Genomic DNA, 18,589 nt, shown 5'->3' on the forward strand with positions numbered 1-18,589 from the left:
GGTGCGGGTGGAAGCGGTGCGAGGGCGTGTTCGCGAGGGAGGATGACACAGCAGCGCCCAACGTCGGATGTGAGTAGCACTAGCTAGAGAGGGTCTTAATAGTCTACAGCGTAGCTCTAAGGATAAATGGATCGGCAACCGCCTCGCGGCTTGTTACACCGCTTACTTGCCGAAGCCGAAGAATCCCTTCTTCTCGGGCTTAGCAGCGGCGCCCTTGGCTCCCTTAGCCGCGGGCTTGCCGCCAGCCTTCTTCGCGGCGGCCTTCTTCTTGTTCTCCTCGATGAGCTTCTTCTTGGCCTCCATCTTCTTCCTGTACTCGTCCGCGGGCATGTTGGGACCGAACCCGCCGATGGCGCGGGTCTCCTTGTTCACCCGGGAGGATGCGCGGGTCTTGTCGCCGACGAGGGCGGGGCGCGCGGCGACGGCGGCGGAGAAAGAGAGGGCGGACATGGTACGGCTGTGCGGTCAGAAGTGGCGTGCCGTGCCGTCTCTCGCGGAAAACGCGTCGAGACTGGTGGCCGGACGCTTCGCCACGTCGATCGCCTCGGCCAGGAAAAGCACGTCCTGGCTCGAGGGCAGCCGAGCGGAAGTCTCGGACGTGCGCGCGGGCCAGTGTTGAACGGACGAGACCCACCGCGAGCGCCCCGTTCGATCGCGATGGCTCTAATGACCACCCGCATGATGGTGCGCAACGGCGCGGAGTGCCTCGGGCGCTCCGCCCCGTCGCTCCGCTCCGTGCTGCGATGCGCCCCCTCGACGCAGAGGGCAACGCTCGCGAGCCCGGGCGCCCCGACGCCGGTGAGGCTCGGGGTCGGCGGCGCCGGGCGCTCGATGGTCTCGATTCGCGCGAGCTCCGTCACCACCACCGCGGATACCGCCGCGGCGACGTCCGCGTCGGCGCCGTTCAAGCGCCACGAGCGCATCGCCGCCATCAAGGTACGCGCGCCGGTTCGCGGACCCGGGATGCCCTATCCACAGAATTCCGCCTTTTCGCGCCCCAGCCTTCCCAACCCCAACCCCTGACCCCCGCCCCGTTTCCGTTCATCCCAGGGCAAGGACCAGGGCAAATCCCGCGTCGGCGATACCGTGCAGCTCCGCGGCTGGGTCCGCACCGTCCGCGCGCAGAAGGACCTCTCGTTTATCGAGGTGAACGACGGCTCGTCGCTGAGCGGCATCCAGGCGGTGGTGAACGGAGACGTGCCCGGGCGCGAGCACCTCGACGCGGGCGACATCACCACCGGCGCCGCGGTGGTCATCAAGGGTATCGTGGTGGAATCTCCGGGCGGTAAGCAGGCGGTGGAGGTGGCCGTCGAGTCCATCAAGCTCATCGGAGGAGCCGACGCGTCCACCTTCCCCCTGCAGAAGAAGAGGCACACCCTCGAGTACCTCCGCAGCATCGCGCACCTCAGGCCGAGGACCAACACCATCGGCGCGGTCACCCGCGTCAGGAACCAGCTCGCGTACGCCACGCACACCTTCTTCCAGCAGCACGGCTTCCAGTACGTCAACACCCCGATCGTCACCGCGTCCGACTGCGAGGGTGCCGGCGAGCAGTTCCAGGTCACCACGCTCATCAACGGAATAGACGGGCCAAGCGTCGCCTCCGCCCAATCGAACGTCGCGTCCGAGGCTGACATCACCGCCGCCAAGGCCGCCGCCGCGGAGCAGGGCGTCGTCGTCAAGACCCTCAAGGATGCCAAGAAGGAGGGCAAGGCGACGAAGGAGGAGGTGGACGAAGCCGTCGCCGAGCTCCTCGCGCTAAAGGCGAAGGCGGAGTCCCTCGAGAATTCTCCCGCGGCGGCGGCGGCGGGCGGCGACATCCCCCGCGACGCCGCCGGCGCCGTGGACTACGGCAAGGACTTCTTCGGCAAACCCTCCTACCTGACCGTGTCCGGCCAGCTCAACGCCGAGATTTACGCGTGCGCCATGAGGGACGTCTACACGTTTGGGCCGACGTTCAGAGCCGAGAACTCCAACACCAGCCGCCACCTCGCCGAGTTTTGGATGGTCGAGCCCGAGCTCGCGTTCGCGGACCTTCAGGACGACATGGACTGCGCCGAGGCGTACCTCAAGCACTGCCTGACGCACGTGCTGGAGCACTGCGACGAGGACCTGGAGTTTTTCGAGAAGAACATCTCGAAGGATAACCTCCGCGAGCGCCTTCGCGGCGTCGCCACCTCCGACTTTGCCAGGATCACCTACACGGAGGCTGTCGACCACGTTCTCAAGGCGAAGAAGAAGTTCGAGTTCCCCGTGGAGTGGGGGTGCGACCTTCAGAGCGAGCACGAGCGGTACCTCACCGAGGAGGTCTTCAAGAACCGCCCCGTCATCGTCCGCGATTACCCCAAGGCGGTCAAGGCGTTTTACATGCGCGAAAACGACGACGGCAAGACGGTGGCCGCGATGGATGTGCTCGTGCCCAAGGTGGGCGAGCTCATGGGCGGGTCGCAGAGGGAGGAGCGCCTCGACGTGCTCGAGCGCAGGATCGAAGAGGTCGGCCTGGAGAAGGAGAGCTACTGGTGGTACCTCGATCTTCGCAGGTACGGGAGCGTCCCCCACGCGGGCTTCGGCCTCGGGTTTGAGCGGCTGGTGCAGTACGTCACCGGCGTGGAGAACATTCGGGACGTGATCCCGTTCCCGAGGTACCCGGGCAGCGCGGAGTTCTGATATGTAGGATCTATTTAAGTTGTCACGTCATCGTAAGTAACCGTTTGAACGAGGGCACGCCGACCGCGACCCGCCGCGGCCCATTTGGAAAAGTCTTCCGTCAATCATCAGTCTGTCCGTCAGTCGTCTGCTGATTTGCCGTTCGCCGGTCACCGGTGCCCAACCTAAACACAACTCCCGAGACGGGGCATACGCGCCTGCGCGGTCGTTCGGGTGGGAACGCCGCGGGGTGCTGTCTTTTGAGGGCGAGGCGGACCCTCGGATACTACCGGAGAGCGCCTCGGGCTCTTCGCGCCACGGGGAAGGCGGCGGCCCCCGCGCTGCGTCGAACGACTGGATTTGGATCCGTTTGACCGCGAAATGCCTGTGAGCAAATTTCCGCCCGAGACGGGCTCGATGAGGCTGACCATGCCCGGCGGACGCGCGGGATCGACTTCACCGGTCGATCCCAACGACCCGCTTCCGTGGCTCAGACTGTTCCCTCCTGCCGTCAACTTCCACGGCATCGAGGCCAACACCGTCTACACCGCCGAGGTGACGGTGCGCAACGCGGACAGTCGCATCCACACCGTGAAGATGATCAAGCCCACGACGAAGAAGTTCTTCCTCGTCGCGGACGCGTTCAAGAGCGTCAAGCTCGCGCCGGGAATGACCGCGAAGTTCGAGGTGGCGTTCGCGGCGGACTCGCAAAACGATTTCTGGGACAAGATCGTCATCCAGACGGAGGTTGGCGACGCGGAGCTGCCCTTAGCCGCGTACGCCCCCGCGCCCGAGTGCAGAGCCGAGGGCGACCTCGACATGGGCGTCATCGCGCAGGGGTGCTCGGTGACGCGCGAGCTCACGCTCACGAACCACGGATCCTCGCCCGGCGCCTACCGCTGCGATTACGACAGGACCCTCGGTCCCGCGCTGCGCGTGGAACCCGCGGTGGGGTCCGTCCCCCCCGCGTCCGGGTCGACGCCCGGCGTGGCCAAGGTGAGGGTCACGTGCGCGCCGGATGCACCCGGCGCGTCCACCGAGCAGCTCGAGGTCTTCTTCGACGGCAAGGCGGCGCCGTTCCATTTCTTCGTGGACCACACGTGCGTCCCGCACACGCTCGAGCTGCTCGTGGACGACGGGACGGGCGCGGGCGGCGCGGGGGGTGACCCGAAGCGGCTGACGGAGATGCCCTTCGGCGCCGTGCTCTACGGCGACGCGGTGACCGCGACGTGCGTCCTGTTCAACAACGGGCCCAACCAGACCACGTTCGCGATGGACGTGACGAACGAGGAGGATCTACAGGGTACCGTCCACGCCATGTACCGCGGGGAGCCCGGGCCGGGGGGAAGTTCGCGGTGTGGTGAGCTGGACGACGGTACCTTGATCGTCGAGCCGAGGTCGGGGATACTGAAGCCTTACGAGCGGCGGAGGATATCGGTCACCGTGGCGCCGAAGCTGGCGACGTCCACCAAGGGGTTTAAGTCGGTGTCGAGGAAGATCGACGGAGACGCAAAGTCGCTCGCGTGCCTCGGGGTCATCACCTTCTCCGGCGTGCCCAAGGCGAGGTGCCTCCTTCCGATCACGGCAAAGGCGGTCACGGGCGCGTTGGACGTTCAGCCCGCGTCGCTGGACTTTGGGTCGGTCGCCTGCCATGACGTGGGCGACCACATCGTGATGATCAAGAACATGAGCAAGGAGGCGCCCGTGGACTACGTCATCGACCGGTCCACCTTCTTCAAGCCGCAGCCGGCGAGCGGTAAGATTCTGCCGGGGCAGAGCGTCAGCGTCGTCGTCCGGTACGAGCCCAAAAACTTGGGCACTCACGTCGAGGATCTCACCGTCAAGGCGATGGCCACGAGCGGCAAGGTGATGGCGAAGCGGACGGTGCGCGTCAAGGGGTTCTCCGATTTCGTCACGGAGAAGCCGCCGCTCCCCGGCGGGACCATGGCGGTGCCGGAGGATTTCGAGAGGCCGCGTAAGTTTGTCAGCGCGGAGGAGGTGAGAAAGGCGACGATTGCGAGGTCGCGAGCCGGGCGGAAGCACTTGAACCCGATTCCCACGTCGCTTCAGCGAAACACGGGTCGGTACACGGACGACACGCTCGACAGGCGTTTCAGCGAGACGCTCACGCTGCAGCAGGCGACCGCGCGGGAGACTCACCGCACCGGCTACGTCGATTACATTCGGACCAACAGGCGGCGGAGCACAAAGGCGGCGAGGGTTAACCCCGCGGATCCGACGTCGCTCGGGCTCGTGGACAGGAGCGGGCTGGTGGATAACGGGCCGCCGCTGCCGGACCCGGTGGAGCCCCTGTGGTTGAACCCGGACGTGCCCGAGGGGAGGCTCAGGCCGCAACACAGGGCACAGCGCCTGGCGGAGGATGACGAGCTGCTCAAGCTGGGCGTCGTCTCCAACTTTAAGCGAATGCCGAGCACCGCCAAGGAGATGAAGGAGTGCTCCAGGGTTCTCATACCGAAGGAGCTGGCGAAGCTCAAGATCGGACCGAGCATGCTGGACTTTGGGGAGGTGTCGGTGCTCAGCGATAACCTCAAGTTCTTCACCGTGACCAACGAAAACGATCAGGCGGTGTTGGTCCACGTGGACACCGCGGGTCAACTGGAGCTGAAGAACTCGACGCCGACGTCGCAGGTTGTCCCGCCCGGTAAAACCGCGCACTTTGGCATCGCGCTCTGCGTCGATCGCGTGGACAGGAACTTCAAGACCACCGTGGGGTACTCCATCAACAGCAACCGAACCACGAGCTACGCCTTCGACGTGCTCGCCGACGTCGTCCCCGTGCAGCTCGACCTGAACGCGTCGGCGCTCAAATTTCGGTTCGCGCCGGAAAATTGGGAGGATACCGTGACGGAGACGCTGGTCGTCACGAACCCGAACATGTACGCGGCCGAGTACCAGTGGCGCGTCCCGCCCGGGTGCGCGTACAGCGTGCATCCGTCTCGGGGTGCCGTGCCGGGGAACGGCATGCAGCCGGTGCGGGTCACGTGGTCCCCGTCGTGGACTGTGGGTTCGCCCCTGTCTGAGGAAAATTTCGCGACGCTCGTCATGGACGTCGTCGGCGGGAGCACGTCTCGTGCCGTGCGGTGCACCGCGGACGCGGGTGAGCCCAAGTTGCGGTTCAAGGAGACTGTCGTGGACTTTGAGACGATCGCGGCGGGGCTCGTGGCGACGAGGTATTGCACGCTTAAGAACGTGGGCAGGTTCGACGCGGTGTATCGCCTCGACGAAAATTTCAAGGCGAAGCATCCGCAGTTTTCGTGCGACCCCGACTTTGGGTCCATCAGACCGGGCGCGTCGCAGCGACTGACCGTGACGTTCGAGTCCCCGTACCCCGGCGCGCACAAGGTAAACATGCAGATGAACTTGCGCGGGGGCAAACCGGTCAAGATCCCCGTGCTCACCAGCGTCATCGTCCCGGTGGTGCACTGCAAGCAGCAGGCTTTGAATTTCGGCGACACGTTCAGGATGGAGATCACCAAGCGGCCGGTGACGCTCGTGAACACCTCGGATATCGACGCGGAGCTGACTTGCGACCTCAGGCAGTACCCAGACTTCGACCTGGAGATATCACCCGAGGCGTGGTCGCCGGAGTATTACGAAGATGTCCCGGTGTACGCGTTGGAGACGGATCCGGGCACCGGAGGGTCTCTGTATAAGATTCACGTCGCGGGTAAGCAGGAGCTCACTTTCCGCATGGTGTTTCATCCCACGGACACCGCCAGGAAAGTTTCGTTCGCGATGCCCTTCTTGTTAGAGGGCGTCGTGGACCAGCCCACGCCCGCGGAGAAACTGTGCAAGACGGTCACCGCGGAGTCGAAAGAGCCGCGGGTGCTGCTGGGCACGTCGCTGGTTGACTTTGCGCACAAGATTCTTCTCCGCGAGGGAATGAGGAAGGTGCCGCACACGCGGGAGTTTACCATCACGAACAACGATCCGGCGAGCGGACCGGAGAGCCTGCACTGGGCTTTCGGCAAGCCCGTCGCGCTGGACGCGGACGAGGCGAGCGTGATCGACGACGGCTCTCCCAAGCCCTACGATCTCGTGCACACGTTTCAGTTTGAGCCCAAATTCGGCATCCTCAAACGCGGCGAGTCGGTCACCGTCAAGTGCAGCTTCTCGCCGATGTTGGCGACCAAGTTCGAGGGCAAGGTGCCGGTGTACCTGGACGGCGCGGCGAAGACAAAGAACGCGCATCTTCGCTTCGGCGTCGCGGGGCTCGGCGCGCACCCCAGGATCAAGTTTGACGAGAGGGAGGTTCGATTGGCGCCCACCCCGCTCGGCGTCGTGACGACCCGGAGACTCTGGCTCATCAACGAGGGTTTCGATAACATGGGCATCTCCTGCAAGCTTCCGGCGGACAAACTCGCGGTGCCGCTGCAGATCGAGTGGCCTGAGGGCCAAATGATCGGCATCGCCAAGCAGAGGCTCCCGGTGGACGTCAGCTTCGAGAGCAAGAAGCCTCTGAGCTTCACCGCGACGATTGAGTTTTTGGACGAGGATGGGAAACGGTTTCCGATTCCCGTCTCGGGAATCGCGGATAACTGCACGCTGACCACGGAACAGTTCCTCGCCGCGAACGACGGCTGCCTGACGATGGACGGCGCGGACGTCAACCGGCCGGTGATGCTGCCGCGACAGGCGCGATACATGGCGCCGCCGATGGCGCAGCTCGATCAGGGCGCGGACAACGCCAGCCTCGCGAGGTGGCTCAACGCGTGCACCCCGGAGGGACCGGTTCGCGACATCCCCGGCGATTTCATCCGCACCAAGGGTTTGCTCCTGGTGGAAATCATCAAGTTCTGGACGGGACGAGAGATCGTGGCGACGGTGGAGAAGCACGGGCTGAACAAGCGCCAGCACGCGCTCTGGCTCTGCGAGAGGTTCGACAAGATCATAACGTACCTGAAAGGAACCGGCGCGCTCCTCAACGGTGTCTACCCCGAGTTTCTGGTCGACGAGCAGGACTACCACAGGCTCTTGAGGGACAAGATGGCCAAGGTGCAGTCAGGGGAGTGGTCCGTCGTGGACGGGGACAGGCTGCAACACTGGATCGCTCTGTACGAGGACAGGGATAGGTTCCGCGATGTTTCCGCGTCGGCTTGGCGCGCGGTGCTGATGCAGACGATTCGCATTTTCGTCCTCAACCGCATCACGCCAAAGCAGTTCAGCACGGTGCCCAACTGCGGGGACCTCGCGGTCAACTCCGCCACGGACGCGTCCATCGCCGGGAGCAACGTCTTCTCCGTCGCGGAGAGCATCATCTTGAAGTGGATGACGCACCACCGCGCGAGGGTCTTCCCGGGCGCGGCGAGGGTCTGCGATTTCGACGACGACCTCCGCGACGGCACCGTCCTTTACGGGCTCTTAGTCAGCCACTGGCCGAACCTCTCGCAGTTCTCCCAGGACATGAAGTTCGTCCCCGAGACCCGCGAGGATATCGTCGCGAACCACGAGGTGGTCCTGGACATGCTGAGGTACGTGCAGCTGTCGTACGACGACGTCACGGCGGATGAGCTCGCGAGATCGAGTCCCAGCGAGCGACTCCTGTTCTGCCTGTTTTTGTACAACCACCTACCGCAGCTGGTGCCCAGGACGGTCATCGACTTCCCGACGCTGCTCGGGCAAAAGGTTGTGAAGAACATCGAGCTGACGAACCCGGCGATGACGCCCATCTCCTACTCCGTCCGTTTGGAGGGTAACCCCGACTTCACCGTCGAGGCGACCACGGTGAGAATGGAGAAGAGGAGCTCGGCGCAGCTCGCGGTTTCTTGCACGCCCACGTCGTCGCTCCCCGAACGGTGTCGGCTTATCCTCGCTGCGGTGAAGGAGGAGTCGCAGGTGAACGGGAGCACGCTCGTGTTCGATCTGAACCCCGTGGTCAAATCGTCCGAGCCCATCCGCAAGATTGACTTCAAGGCGAAGTGCTACGAGTACACGGAGCAAATCATCGAGTTGCAGAATCCGTACCCGGGAGACTGCGAGTTTGGCATCGTGTGCACCAACTACACCGCGGACGAGGTCGAGGCGATGGCTGCCGCGAAGGAGGCGGAACAGATGGAGTTACACTCCGCCGCGTACACCGGGCGAACGCCGAGGACATCGAGGAGATCACAAAAATCAATCCGCGAGCTGATGGGCAAACCCCCAGATCCGGCCCTGGGTAAGATTGACCCGTCGCTGTACCCTGACCCCTTCGGCGTTGATCGCAGATCGGTTCGACTCAAGAAAGGGGAGAAGGTCAAGCTCCGCGTCAGTTTCCTGCCGTTCATCATGGGACCTCACACCGCGCACTTGTCCTTCGAGGATCACCGATTTGGCAAGTTTGTCTACGAGCTCGCCGGCGGGGCGGAACACCCGCAGCCGATGTCGGAGCACAAAGCCGAGGTGGACATCAAACCCCAGATGTCGAACATCGTGGTGTCGTTCATCAACAACCCGCTGGAGCTGGCGAAGCGCACGTTCCTCGAGAAGCACCCGCTCGCCAAGGTGAAGGACCAGGCTGATCGCATTCGAAAGGCTGAGCCGTGGCCGCAGAGCGTGGTGTACGCGCTCGAGGTTGTCTCCTCGCACATGGAGATTTTTGGCAAGCCGCGGCTTCCGCTCGTCAAGACCCCGAGGGCAGGTAAGAAGACCGTGACGACGGGCGCGGACGGCCAGAAGGTTGAGCAGTTCATCCCGGGAGAGAACACGGTGTCGCTCAATCTCAATCTTCGCAACGCGGGCGTTTATCCGGGCAAGGTGGTGCTCAAGTCGCAATTTGACGTCAGGGTGGTCGACCTCGAGTACAGGTGCGGCCTCACCGGCGACGCCGCGCAGCTCGAGTTCGAGTGCGCTGCGGGCCAATCGATCACCCAGAACATTCCACTGGTAAACAGCGGCATGAAGCCCATGAGCGTTACCGCAAACTTTGCCGGGCAGCGCGAGTACTTTGCCGGTTACGGCCGCGACATGGTTGTCGACGGGAAGAAAAAAGCCGATTTCCCCCTCACGTTCAGACCCGCGAGGCCGGGAACTTTCCTCGCCAAACTGGTGCTAAAGACGGGCGGCGAGTCCATCTCGTACGCGCTCAAGGGCGTCGCGAACGAACCACTGGCGCAGGGCCACGTCGTCATCGGCGCCGACGCGAGGGGCCGGACCCGGCACAGGTTCACGGTGCCCAACGTCTTTGGAGCCGAGCGCGAGGCGGCGTACGAGGTCAGCTCCGACCTCAACTTCGTCGGCGGGGACCCGCAGTGCGTGGTTCGACCCAACGCCACCTCCACGTACGACATGGGCGTGGCGCCCACGTGCTCCGGCGTGTTCCACGGCAGCATCACGTTCACGGCGCCGGACGGTTCGTTTTGCTGGTGGACGCTAGAGGTTAGAGTCGCCCCGCCGCCAGTCGAGGACACGCTCGATTTGACGGTTCCCGTGCGGGAGGCGCTCACGACGCAGATCACCCTCGCGAACCCCTCCGCCGCGCCCGCGACGTTTCGCATCTACCGCGAGGGCCACGGCGTGCTGGGCGCGGACACCATGCGAATCGCCGCGCGATCCGAGAAGACGTACGACCTCGTGTACTCGCCGATGCTCACCGGGCCGACGGAGGGCAGCGTTCGATTCGTGTCCGCGCAGCTCGGAGAGTTTTGGTACGCGCTCAGACTCGACGCGCTCGACGCGACCGCGGCCGTGGTGCCCGAGATGCGTTCCGAGGTTGGCGGCGCGCGCGGGTCCACCGTGTTGGACATCGAGAACCCCTTGGACGAGGAGGTTCTCGTCGCGCTGTCGTGCCCGGATAATCCTCGCAACTTTATCGTCGCGCCGCCGAGCGTCACCGTACCCCCCTTCGGCGTCGGCAAGTTCAGGGTGACGTACGCTCCGAGCAGCCTCAACCAGCTGGAGACCGGGACGATCGTGGCGACGAACGAGGAGGCGGGCACGTGGACGTGGTCCGTCAGCGGAAGAGGCGCGGAACCCACCAAGCTCCCGGCTACCGACATCTTCGTCACGCTCGGGCAAACCGGCAGCGGTTCGGTCAGCTTCCAGAACCCTTTCCACGAACCAATCTACGTGGACGTCGCCATCGAAACCGACGAGGATGCCGGCGTGTGGGAGGACATACTCAAGAAGAGGCAGGGCGTGCACGTGGACGGCTTCCAGGTGGTGCCCATCCCGTTCAAGTTTTCGCCCCGAGCGATGACCCGCCACGAGGCGACCATGGTCATCACCACCGAGAGCGCGGGCGACACGCTGACGTGGAGGTACCCCCTGATCGGCATCGCGGAAGCTGTGCCCAAGGGAGATCACTTCAGGATCGAGGGCAAGGCCCGACGGCGGTGCGAGATGGGCCTGGAGGTGTTCCTGCACGGCCTGAAGGTGGACGTTCCGATCGAGCACTACACCTTCGAGGTCGTGGTGCCCGAATCGGAGAAACACCACCTTCGCAAGGCTCTGGTCATCAAGCCCTTGATGGCGAGCCTCACGCCGAAGACGAGGAGTTTGCGCTTCGCCGTCGCGTTCCGACCAAAGCGCGCGATGTCCTGCTCCATCGACTTCCTCGTCAACAAGCAGAGCGGCGGCAGGTGGCGGTTCCCCATCCACCTCGAGGCGATCGAGCCCGAAATTGACGGCACCGTCGTCGTCGAGGCAAACGTCAACGAGAAGGCCGAGGCTGTCTTCTCCCTGGCCAACCCCGACCCGGAGGCGTGCGCGTTCACGGCGTACTTCACGCCGGATTCGCCAGCGGAGTTCAGCGTCAAGCCCAACGTCGGGACGATGCTTCCGGGGAAATCACCGGAGACTCCTCTGAAGCCCGGAGCGGACAGGGGCGTCGCGGTGGAAACGGCAGACGGCGGCCCGGGCGTGGACCTGAGGATCAGGTACAGGCCCAAGGAGTACGGCGGAGACAGGGTGGGGAAACTGGTGGTCACCACGAAGGAGAACACGTGGGTGTTCGAGGTGGTGGGCACGATGCCGGAATACAACGTGCCCGTGGTGACGACCAAGCTCAACACGAGAATCGATCCGTCGGTGGACGAAGCGCTGAAGGTTGCGCAGCGCAGGCGAAGACCGGGGACGATCGTGCGGGAGAACCTGCGCGCGGAGAACTACACGAGCAGAAGGCTGCTGAGTAAGACGCCGGGACACGAAATCACCCCGAAGGATCTCATGGACACGACTAGGAGCCAATTCAACTAGCTATAGGCGCACGTGTAACGGTACTGATAGACTACCTTTTACCCTCTGAGCTGTAAGCTAAAATTGACCCACATGCTCCTAGTCATCACCCGGCGCGCCTCCCCGCGCGGCACGCCTTGATCATCCTCATGCATCACTTCCAGCTCCCGATATGCGCGGTCGTCGCCATTTTGGTACTGGCGACCTGCACCCCCGTGCACTCCGTGTGCTCGGGCCCGACCGACCCAGGCGGCGTTCGCACCGCGATGTTGGCATCGCACGACGAATATAGCCCGCCCGCGCCCCAGTCGGGCGAGACCAAGGTCATGGTCGAAGTCTCCGGCGAGCTCGAGCTGATAAAGTCGGTGTCCGAGCCCACGGGTTCGATCCAGATGGCCATCCAGCACACGATGACCTGGCCCGACTCCAGGCTGGCGTTCAACACAACGACCAGAAACAACGGGTGCTTCGACCACGAGCGTGCCGTGTTCCCCTCGGCGATGCTCTCCGAGGTCTGGCACCCCGAGTACTCGTTCTTGAACGCCATCGGATCCTTCGGCACCGCGTCCACGTTCTTAGTGTTCAAGAACGACGGTGAGGTCAGGGTGACGATCCGAGAGGGCGTCACCGCGACGTGCATCTTCGATTTCAAGAAGATGCCGTTCGACGAGCAGACGTGCTACGCGCGAATGTTGCTCAACGCGCCTTCCAAGATGGTCGCGTTCACAGCCCCGACGACCGGACAGGAGCTGTTCAAGATCCCGACCGGCGGTTTGCTCGGCGGCACCACCGAGTGGACCGTCCTTGGCACGAACATGACCGTGGGCGAGAGAGCTGGTGAGAGTGTTTTATATTCTCCGACTGTTTGCCCATACTAACTTTGTGTTTTTTACCTTCGTAACAGGAATGCCCCCAATGTCGTACGTCGACTTCACGGTCCGGATGAAGCGAAAGCCGGACTACTGGATCGCCTTCGTGTTACTGCCGTCCATCTTCCTGGTGGCGCTGAGCTACGGCACGTTCTGGATCCAACGCGGAGCCATTCCCGCGCGCGCCGCGTTCTGCTTCATCGCCTACCTCTCAATCATCAACCTCACGAAAGGGGCGCTCGCGTCGTTGCCGAAACTGAGCGCCTCGGACGCGTGGATGCTCGGCGTGCTGAGCAAGAGCCAGTACTTCTGCGCGTACACCGTGCTGGGCGTCGTCGTCGCCAACTACCTGCTCCACGTCGAGACTCGCGTCGACGCCGCGCTTAAGGACGCGAGGGATAAAGAAGACGCGTCGCTCGGGGAGAAGATCAGCGACATGAGGGGGTTCGTCCGCGGCAAGGCTGGGAGGTTCGCGGGGATGCTCGTGGGGAAGGACGGGAAGATGAGGTTCGCCGACAGGCACGTCGACGTGTTCTCGCGATGGTGCTTCCCCGCGGCGTACGTCGCCGCCGTCGCTCTCGTCTCAATCGAGGCTGGCGTGTTTGCGTGAGTTGTTTATAAGCGTTGGTTCCGCGTTGTGTGTGTACAGGTCACCGTGTGTATGATGACTATCGAAGATATCTCATTTGCTGGCGGCGTCGTTCACGAGCTCCGCCGCGACGAACGCCCTAAGTTCCCCGTGCTGCTAAACCTTCCAAGACGCCGTCCCATCCGCAGTGACACTCGCAAAAAATTCCCCGTAACCGCTCGTAACGGTGGCACTACATTTAGGTTAAATGAGGCCCACAAAGACAAACCGCCGCCAAACTTTGCGACCGTATCTTGGAGCTCATCTTGTTTGGCCGAGGGTACTTGAACCCGGTCCCGACGTTCCAGCCGCCCTTTTACGGACGCACGCCGCTCAGCGACGTCGTCGACGGAGTCCAAGCGAACTCCTCGAGGCTCTTCCGAGACGAAGACGCCTGGCGTGCTGGAGATCCACGTGGGTTCCGCGCGTATTTTTTGAAAGCGACTTAGGGTTGGAAGACCACTATGCCGAAGGGAGTGAAGGGAAAGGGAGGCAAGAACCGCCGCAGGGGCAAGAACGAGGGTGACGAGAAGCGCGAGCTCATCTTCAAGGAGGACGGCCAGGAGTACGCGCAGGTCCTGCGCATGCTCGGGAACGGCCGTCTGGAGGCGCAGTGCATCGACGGCGTGAAGCGCCTCTGCCACATTCGCGGCAAGATGCGCAAGAAGGTTTGGGTGAACACGGGCGACATCGTCCTCCTCGGCCTCCGCGACTACCAGGACGAGAAGGCGGACGTCATCCTCAAGTACCTCGCGGACGAGGCCCGTTCCCTTAAGGTATTCGCCCCGTGTTTTCGGTGACAAACCCCGCGCTCCCTCTCGAGTCCGTTCCACCCCGAATCCCCCGCTGACGCTCTCTCTCCCACCTCCCAGGCCTACGGTGAGCTTCCCGAGTCCATCCGCGTCAACGAAACCGACACCTTCGAGGAGGAGCGCGATGAGAACGACGACTTCTTCGACTTCGACGACGTGGACGCAATCTAAGTTGGGGGGGCGCGGCGCCGTCGCCTTCGAGACGAGCGAAGATGCGAAGAATTATATTCCGAGTCCGGAGGCGACGCCATTGGAAGATGTGAATCACGAAATTCGTGTACAGTTTGTAATGCGACGTCCGATTGGGATGTCACGACACGAACGATCCGTCGGCACGCGCGCCGAACGCGTCCGTCTCCTCGTCACCGCCTCTTTACCGCCTCGCGCCAACTAAGACTAATAAGTCGCCTCGCACTCTGGGAAAAAGTTTGGATAGAAGTACGTCGCCTCCGGGCCGTCGTCCCGGCACAGGATCCCGTGCCTCTCCGCCATCAGCAGGTACTCCGACGCGATCGTGGGGGGAATGCCCAACGCCACGGACGCGGAGTACGCGTCCATCCTTCGCATCGCGTCGCGTGTTTCGTCGTCCGAGGGTCCGAGCGGTCGATTGATCATCTCCGTGAGCGTCGCGCAAACCTCGTCGTCGCTCCTGTCCAGGCTCTGCACCACCTGCACGCCGCTCTCGAACCGCCTGAACTGCAGCGGCACCCCGAGCCGCCTCCACAGCTGGCACGCCTTGAGCAGATCCTCCGGCGAGATGAGCTCGGACCCGCGAGCGCGATTGAACAGGCAGAAGACGTCGGGGAGCGCCAGGATCCCTCCCCTCTTGGCGAGCACCTGCGGGAGCCAGTCCGCGAGCTGCCTGGCGAGCTGCTGGTGGTACAGCGCCCCCGCGGTCTCCCTCGTCACCGGCGAGGCTATCCCCATCGACAGCATCATCGCGTCCATCTCCGTCGTCTCCGCGTCCGACGCGTCCGAGCCGCTCGAGTCCGTTCCCCGTTGTTGGCGTCGGTTGGCGACGGCGGCGAGGTGCTCGGCGAGCGTCACCATCTCCTTGGCCTTGGCCATGAGCGCGTTCATGTCCGTGAACGCCTCAGTTACCGTCTCCTGCCGTTGCTTGTGCTCCTGGTGCTGCCTGTGAAGCACGCCGCCCACGCCCGCGCTGATGGCGAACGCGGCGGGCCTCCCCGCGGCGGCGGGCGGCGGCGGCGCGGCGGGCGGCGGCGGTTGCCCGGGGGGCACTCGCGTCGCGAGGGACGACGAGGACGGCGCGCCGGTCCTCGTCGACGACGGCGGCGGCGGCTCCGCGAGCCACGTCTTTTTTACCAGCGCGTCGGCGACGGCCGCGGTGAAGGCGTCTGGGTTCTCGCCCCTGAACGCGAGCACGAGCGCGCCCCCCGCGTCGTTCGGTCCGACGATCCCCCTCCGCAGCGCCAACCTCAGCCGTCTGGTGCGCGACCCGAACATCTTCAGCGGCACCGGCGCCGCCTCGATGACCCGCGAGAGGTGTACGCTGCAGCTCAGTCCCTCCGTTCCGGGCGCCCTCGCCTGATCGAGCCATATCAGCCTGTGCGAGGTGACGAGGGCGACTCCCGCGACGTACTTGTCAGCCTCTCTGCCCTGCAGCCCGCCGCGCATGTTCCCCGCGCGCTTGTCGCCGAACTCGACGTCAACGCGCTCGATCATCCGCAGCTCGAGCTCCTCCGGCGCCAGCACCGGCCGACCGCTCGGCGTGAGCGCCACGCCCTCGACCAGGAGCGACATCGCGACACCGCCGCGGCGCCCCGAATGGCGCCCCGAAAAGCAGTGGGCACACTCCCGTCACGCGATCGTCACGCGGAAAAAAGGCGCGCAAAGCGACGTTTGAACCGTCAGAGTCGAAGGCGCGATGGCGGACCGCGTGCGTCGGGTCTCGTTCCTGGTGGACCTCGGCGCGGGTACCGCCGAGGAGAGGGCGCAGGTGCGGCTGGTGCTGTCGCGAGTTCTGACGCACCTGTCGCGGCAGAGCCCCGCGCCCCCGCGATGGTCCTTTCGCTTCTACGACTCGTCCCTCACCCCGCAGCGGTTCGACGCGAGGATGCACGCGCGCGCCAAGGCGTCTTCCGCGGTGGACCCGAAGCTCGGCGCGGCCGCGTCGCTGCGTCGAGACGAGTTCCACGCGTGCACCCCCGACGCGATCGCCGCGGTCCTGCGCCAGTACGATCAAGCCGTCGACCTCTACAACGCCGCCGACGCGGAGGGTGCCAATCACGTGGGCACCCCGCCCGAGCACCCCGGAGATCTGGTCGACGGCCCCGACTCCGCCGAGCGCACCGGCTGGTTCACCACGCTCGCGAGGCAGATGGCCGGGGTGATCCAACGCGCCGCGGGGGAGCTCGCGGGAATGACCGGCGACGGCGACGGCGGCGGATCGGAGAGACAGCACAGCGCGGTGGTCATCCTCGCCAGGGTGCGCGGCGACGCCCCCGCGCCATCAAACGACGAGAACGACCCGAGCGCTCAACCGCCCCGGACGGGAACCGAGGTTGACTTCCTCCGGCCCTTCAAGGGCATCGAGGACGCGTACAGGAAGGAGAACACCAGGGCGTACCTCCTCCGACTGGGCGAGCGGGACACGCGCGCGGCGACGGCGGAGACCACGCGCAGGGCGTCGGAGCTCTTCGCCAGGTTCGGGGGATCGTCCGCGCCCGTCGCCGCCGTCTCCCACGCGGCAGCTCCGCGCGGCTGCCTGCCCCCGGGGCTCCTCATGTCCGCGTTCGCGCGGGTTAGGCTTCATCCGGACGACGCGGCGACGCCCTCCCTACACCCGCAAACACCTCTTTCTTTGGGCGTAGGTTCGACCTTAAACGCGAAGGAGCTCCCCGTCTCGGAGCTCTGGGTGCGAAGAGGCTCGACGACGTCCGAGGGAAAAAGGAGCCCCGGGTCGTCGTCGTCATCCGCCGTGCGCCTCGGTGCGATCGCCGTCGTTCCGTGCGATGGCTGGCCGGGCGGGCTCTCGAGGATAAGGCGCGTCACGATCGCGTCGCTCGCGTCCGTCGATCAACTCGCCGCGTGTTGGGTGACGGGGAGACCCCGACCGGGCGTCGGCGGGAGCGGCGTCATGAGGGGTTACGAGGGGGTAAGGACGTCCATCGCGGTGGCGGCGAAGGGGTCGGCGGCGTACGCGCTCGGCGCGCTCCTCGCGATTCGACGCGCGGGGGCGATCGTCGAGCTGGAGGTGGAGTGCGATCGCGAGGAGGAGAGGGCCGCGGCTAACCGGATCGAGGAGGAGGAGGAGGAGGAGGAGGAGGAGGAGGAGGAGGCGTTGGCGACGCAGGAGACCGACGCGACGACGGCGGCTGGCGGCGGCGGCGGAAGGAGAGGTGTTCGAAACGCTCGGCCAGGGAGCGTTCACCTCGCCGCGCTGCAGCCGCTCTCGCCCGGGACGATGTCGCTCGTCCCCGTCGCGCCGGCGGCGGACGCGCCGAACACCCCGGGCCGGGACGCCGACGCGGCGGCATCCGACGTGGCATCCGACGTGGCATACAACGACGCCGACGTGGACGCGCTAACGTCCGCGCTCGCGGCGGCGTGCGGCGACGACGGTTGGGGCGCGCTCGAGCCGTTCTTTCCGGATCTTTCCGGAGAGGACGCGGCGGCGCGAGGAGCCTCGGGGTCCGCTTCGGAGCAAAAAGGAAATTTGGCCAGGATCATCGCACACGCGTCGACTGGCGACGACGCCGACGGGAGCGGCGGCGAGGCGACGAACCGCGCGGGGCGAAATTCCGCCCGGGGCGATTTCGCGGCGGCGCTCGCCGCCGCCGCCGCCGCCGCGCCCGCCGGGACGCACCGATGGGAGCGATGGTACGGCGGCGGGCCCGTTGAACGTAAATCGTTCGGAGACTCGCTCGCCGCGTCCATCGCGGGGGCGCCGAACGGGGCTGGCGTGCTGAGCCCGGGCCCGCTCCGGCTACCCGGCGTCGGGTGCGACGACGGGAGAGTCGTGGACGGGCCGTCGGAGAGCGACGCGGCGCTCGACGCGAGGTTCAGGGCCATGGTCGGCGACGGTGGAAACCCCGACGAAAATCCCGCCGCCGGGACCGGAACCGCAGCGACGAATCGAGCCGCGAGGGAAGGACGACGGCGCGAGGGAAAGCCTTCCACGGCGCCGACCGCGACGACACACGCCGCGTGGGTCCTAGACGACCTCCCCTCCGTCCTCGCGCGGGCGCGGTCGGAGTACGACGCGTTGTTTGAGCGTTATTTCGCCGTGTCAGACGCGGACGCGCCCGACCCCGATTTCGCCAAACTTTCGAAAACTTTGGCTGGCGACGCCGTCGGCTCGGCGCGTGTGCACCTCCCTGCAGGACAAAACTGCCTCGACGACGCCGTGGACGCCGTGGAAGGGGCGCTCGTGATGTCACAGGCGCAGCTGGAGGCGAGGCACGTCACGGGGGGATGCAAGGGCGCGAAGCGACGCG

General features: G+C 65.1%; 6 protein-coding genes across 6 annotated transcripts; 4 read left to right on the top strand and 2 right to left on the bottom strand.

The window, feature by feature from the left end:
* Window positions 1–162: 162 nt before the first annotated feature.
* MICPUN_59320 (predicted protein) lies at window positions 163–450 on the bottom strand (the record flags this gene model as incomplete). The annotated part of the gene is made up of 1 exon (XM_002503185.1): window positions 163–450. One exon carries the CDS (start codon window positions 448–450, stop codon window positions 163–165), a length of 288 nt encoding a protein of 95 aa, XP_002503231.1.
* A 207-nt stretch (window positions 451–657) lies between these two features.
* On the top strand, window positions 658–2,714 carry MICPUN_59321 (predicted protein; the record flags this gene model as incomplete). The annotated part of the gene is made up of 2 exons (XM_002502821.1): window positions 658–936; window positions 1,051–2,714. The coding sequence occupies 2 exons, from the start codon at window positions 658–660 to the stop codon at window positions 2,665–2,667; spliced, it is 1,896 nt and encodes a 631-aa protein (XP_002502867.1). The 3' UTR covers window positions 2,668–2,714.
* A 361-nt stretch (window positions 2,715–3,075) lies between these two features.
* On the top strand, window positions 3,076–11,841 carry FAP47 (flagellar associated protein; the record flags this gene model as incomplete). Its single annotated transcript, XM_002502822.1, has 1 exon — window positions 3,076–11,841. The coding sequence occupies one exon, from the start codon at window positions 3,076–3,078 to the stop codon at window positions 11,839–11,841; it is 8,766 nt and encodes a 2,921-aa protein (XP_002502868.1).
* A 128-nt stretch (window positions 11,842–11,969) lies between these two features.
* Window positions 11,970–13,299, top strand: LIC1 (ligand-gated ion channel family transporter; the record flags this gene model as incomplete). The annotated part of the gene is made up of 2 exons (XM_002502823.1): window positions 11,970–12,657; window positions 12,725–13,299. 2 exons carry the CDS (start codon window positions 11,970–11,972, stop codon window positions 13,297–13,299), a joined length of 1,263 nt encoding a protein of 420 aa, XP_002502869.1.
* A 264-nt stretch (window positions 13,300–13,563) lies between these two features.
* MICPUN_94512 (predicted protein) lies at window positions 13,564–14,441 on the top strand. Its single transcript, XM_002502824.1, has 2 exons — window positions 13,564–14,093; window positions 14,190–14,441. Exons 1-2 carry the CDS (start codon window positions 13,782–13,784, stop codon window positions 14,298–14,300), a joined length of 423 nt encoding a protein of 140 aa, XP_002502870.1. The 5' UTR covers window positions 13,564–13,781; the 3' UTR covers window positions 14,301–14,441.
* An 84-nt stretch (window positions 14,442–14,525) lies between these two features.
* Window positions 14,526–15,893, bottom strand: MICPUN_97555 (predicted protein; the record flags this gene model as incomplete). The annotated part of the gene is made up of 2 exons (XM_002503186.1): window positions 14,526–15,408; window positions 15,595–15,893. 2 exons carry the CDS (start codon window positions 15,891–15,893, stop codon window positions 14,526–14,528), a joined length of 1,182 nt encoding a protein of 393 aa, XP_002503232.1.
* Window positions 15,894–18,589: the final 2,696 nt, after the last annotated feature.

Source organism: Micromonas commoda, chromosome 6, assembly GCF_000090985.2.
Source record: "Micromonas commoda chromosome 6, complete sequence".
Lineage (NCBI taxonomy): Eukaryota > Viridiplantae > Chlorophyta > Mamiellophyceae > Mamiellales > Mamiellaceae > Micromonas > Micromonas commoda.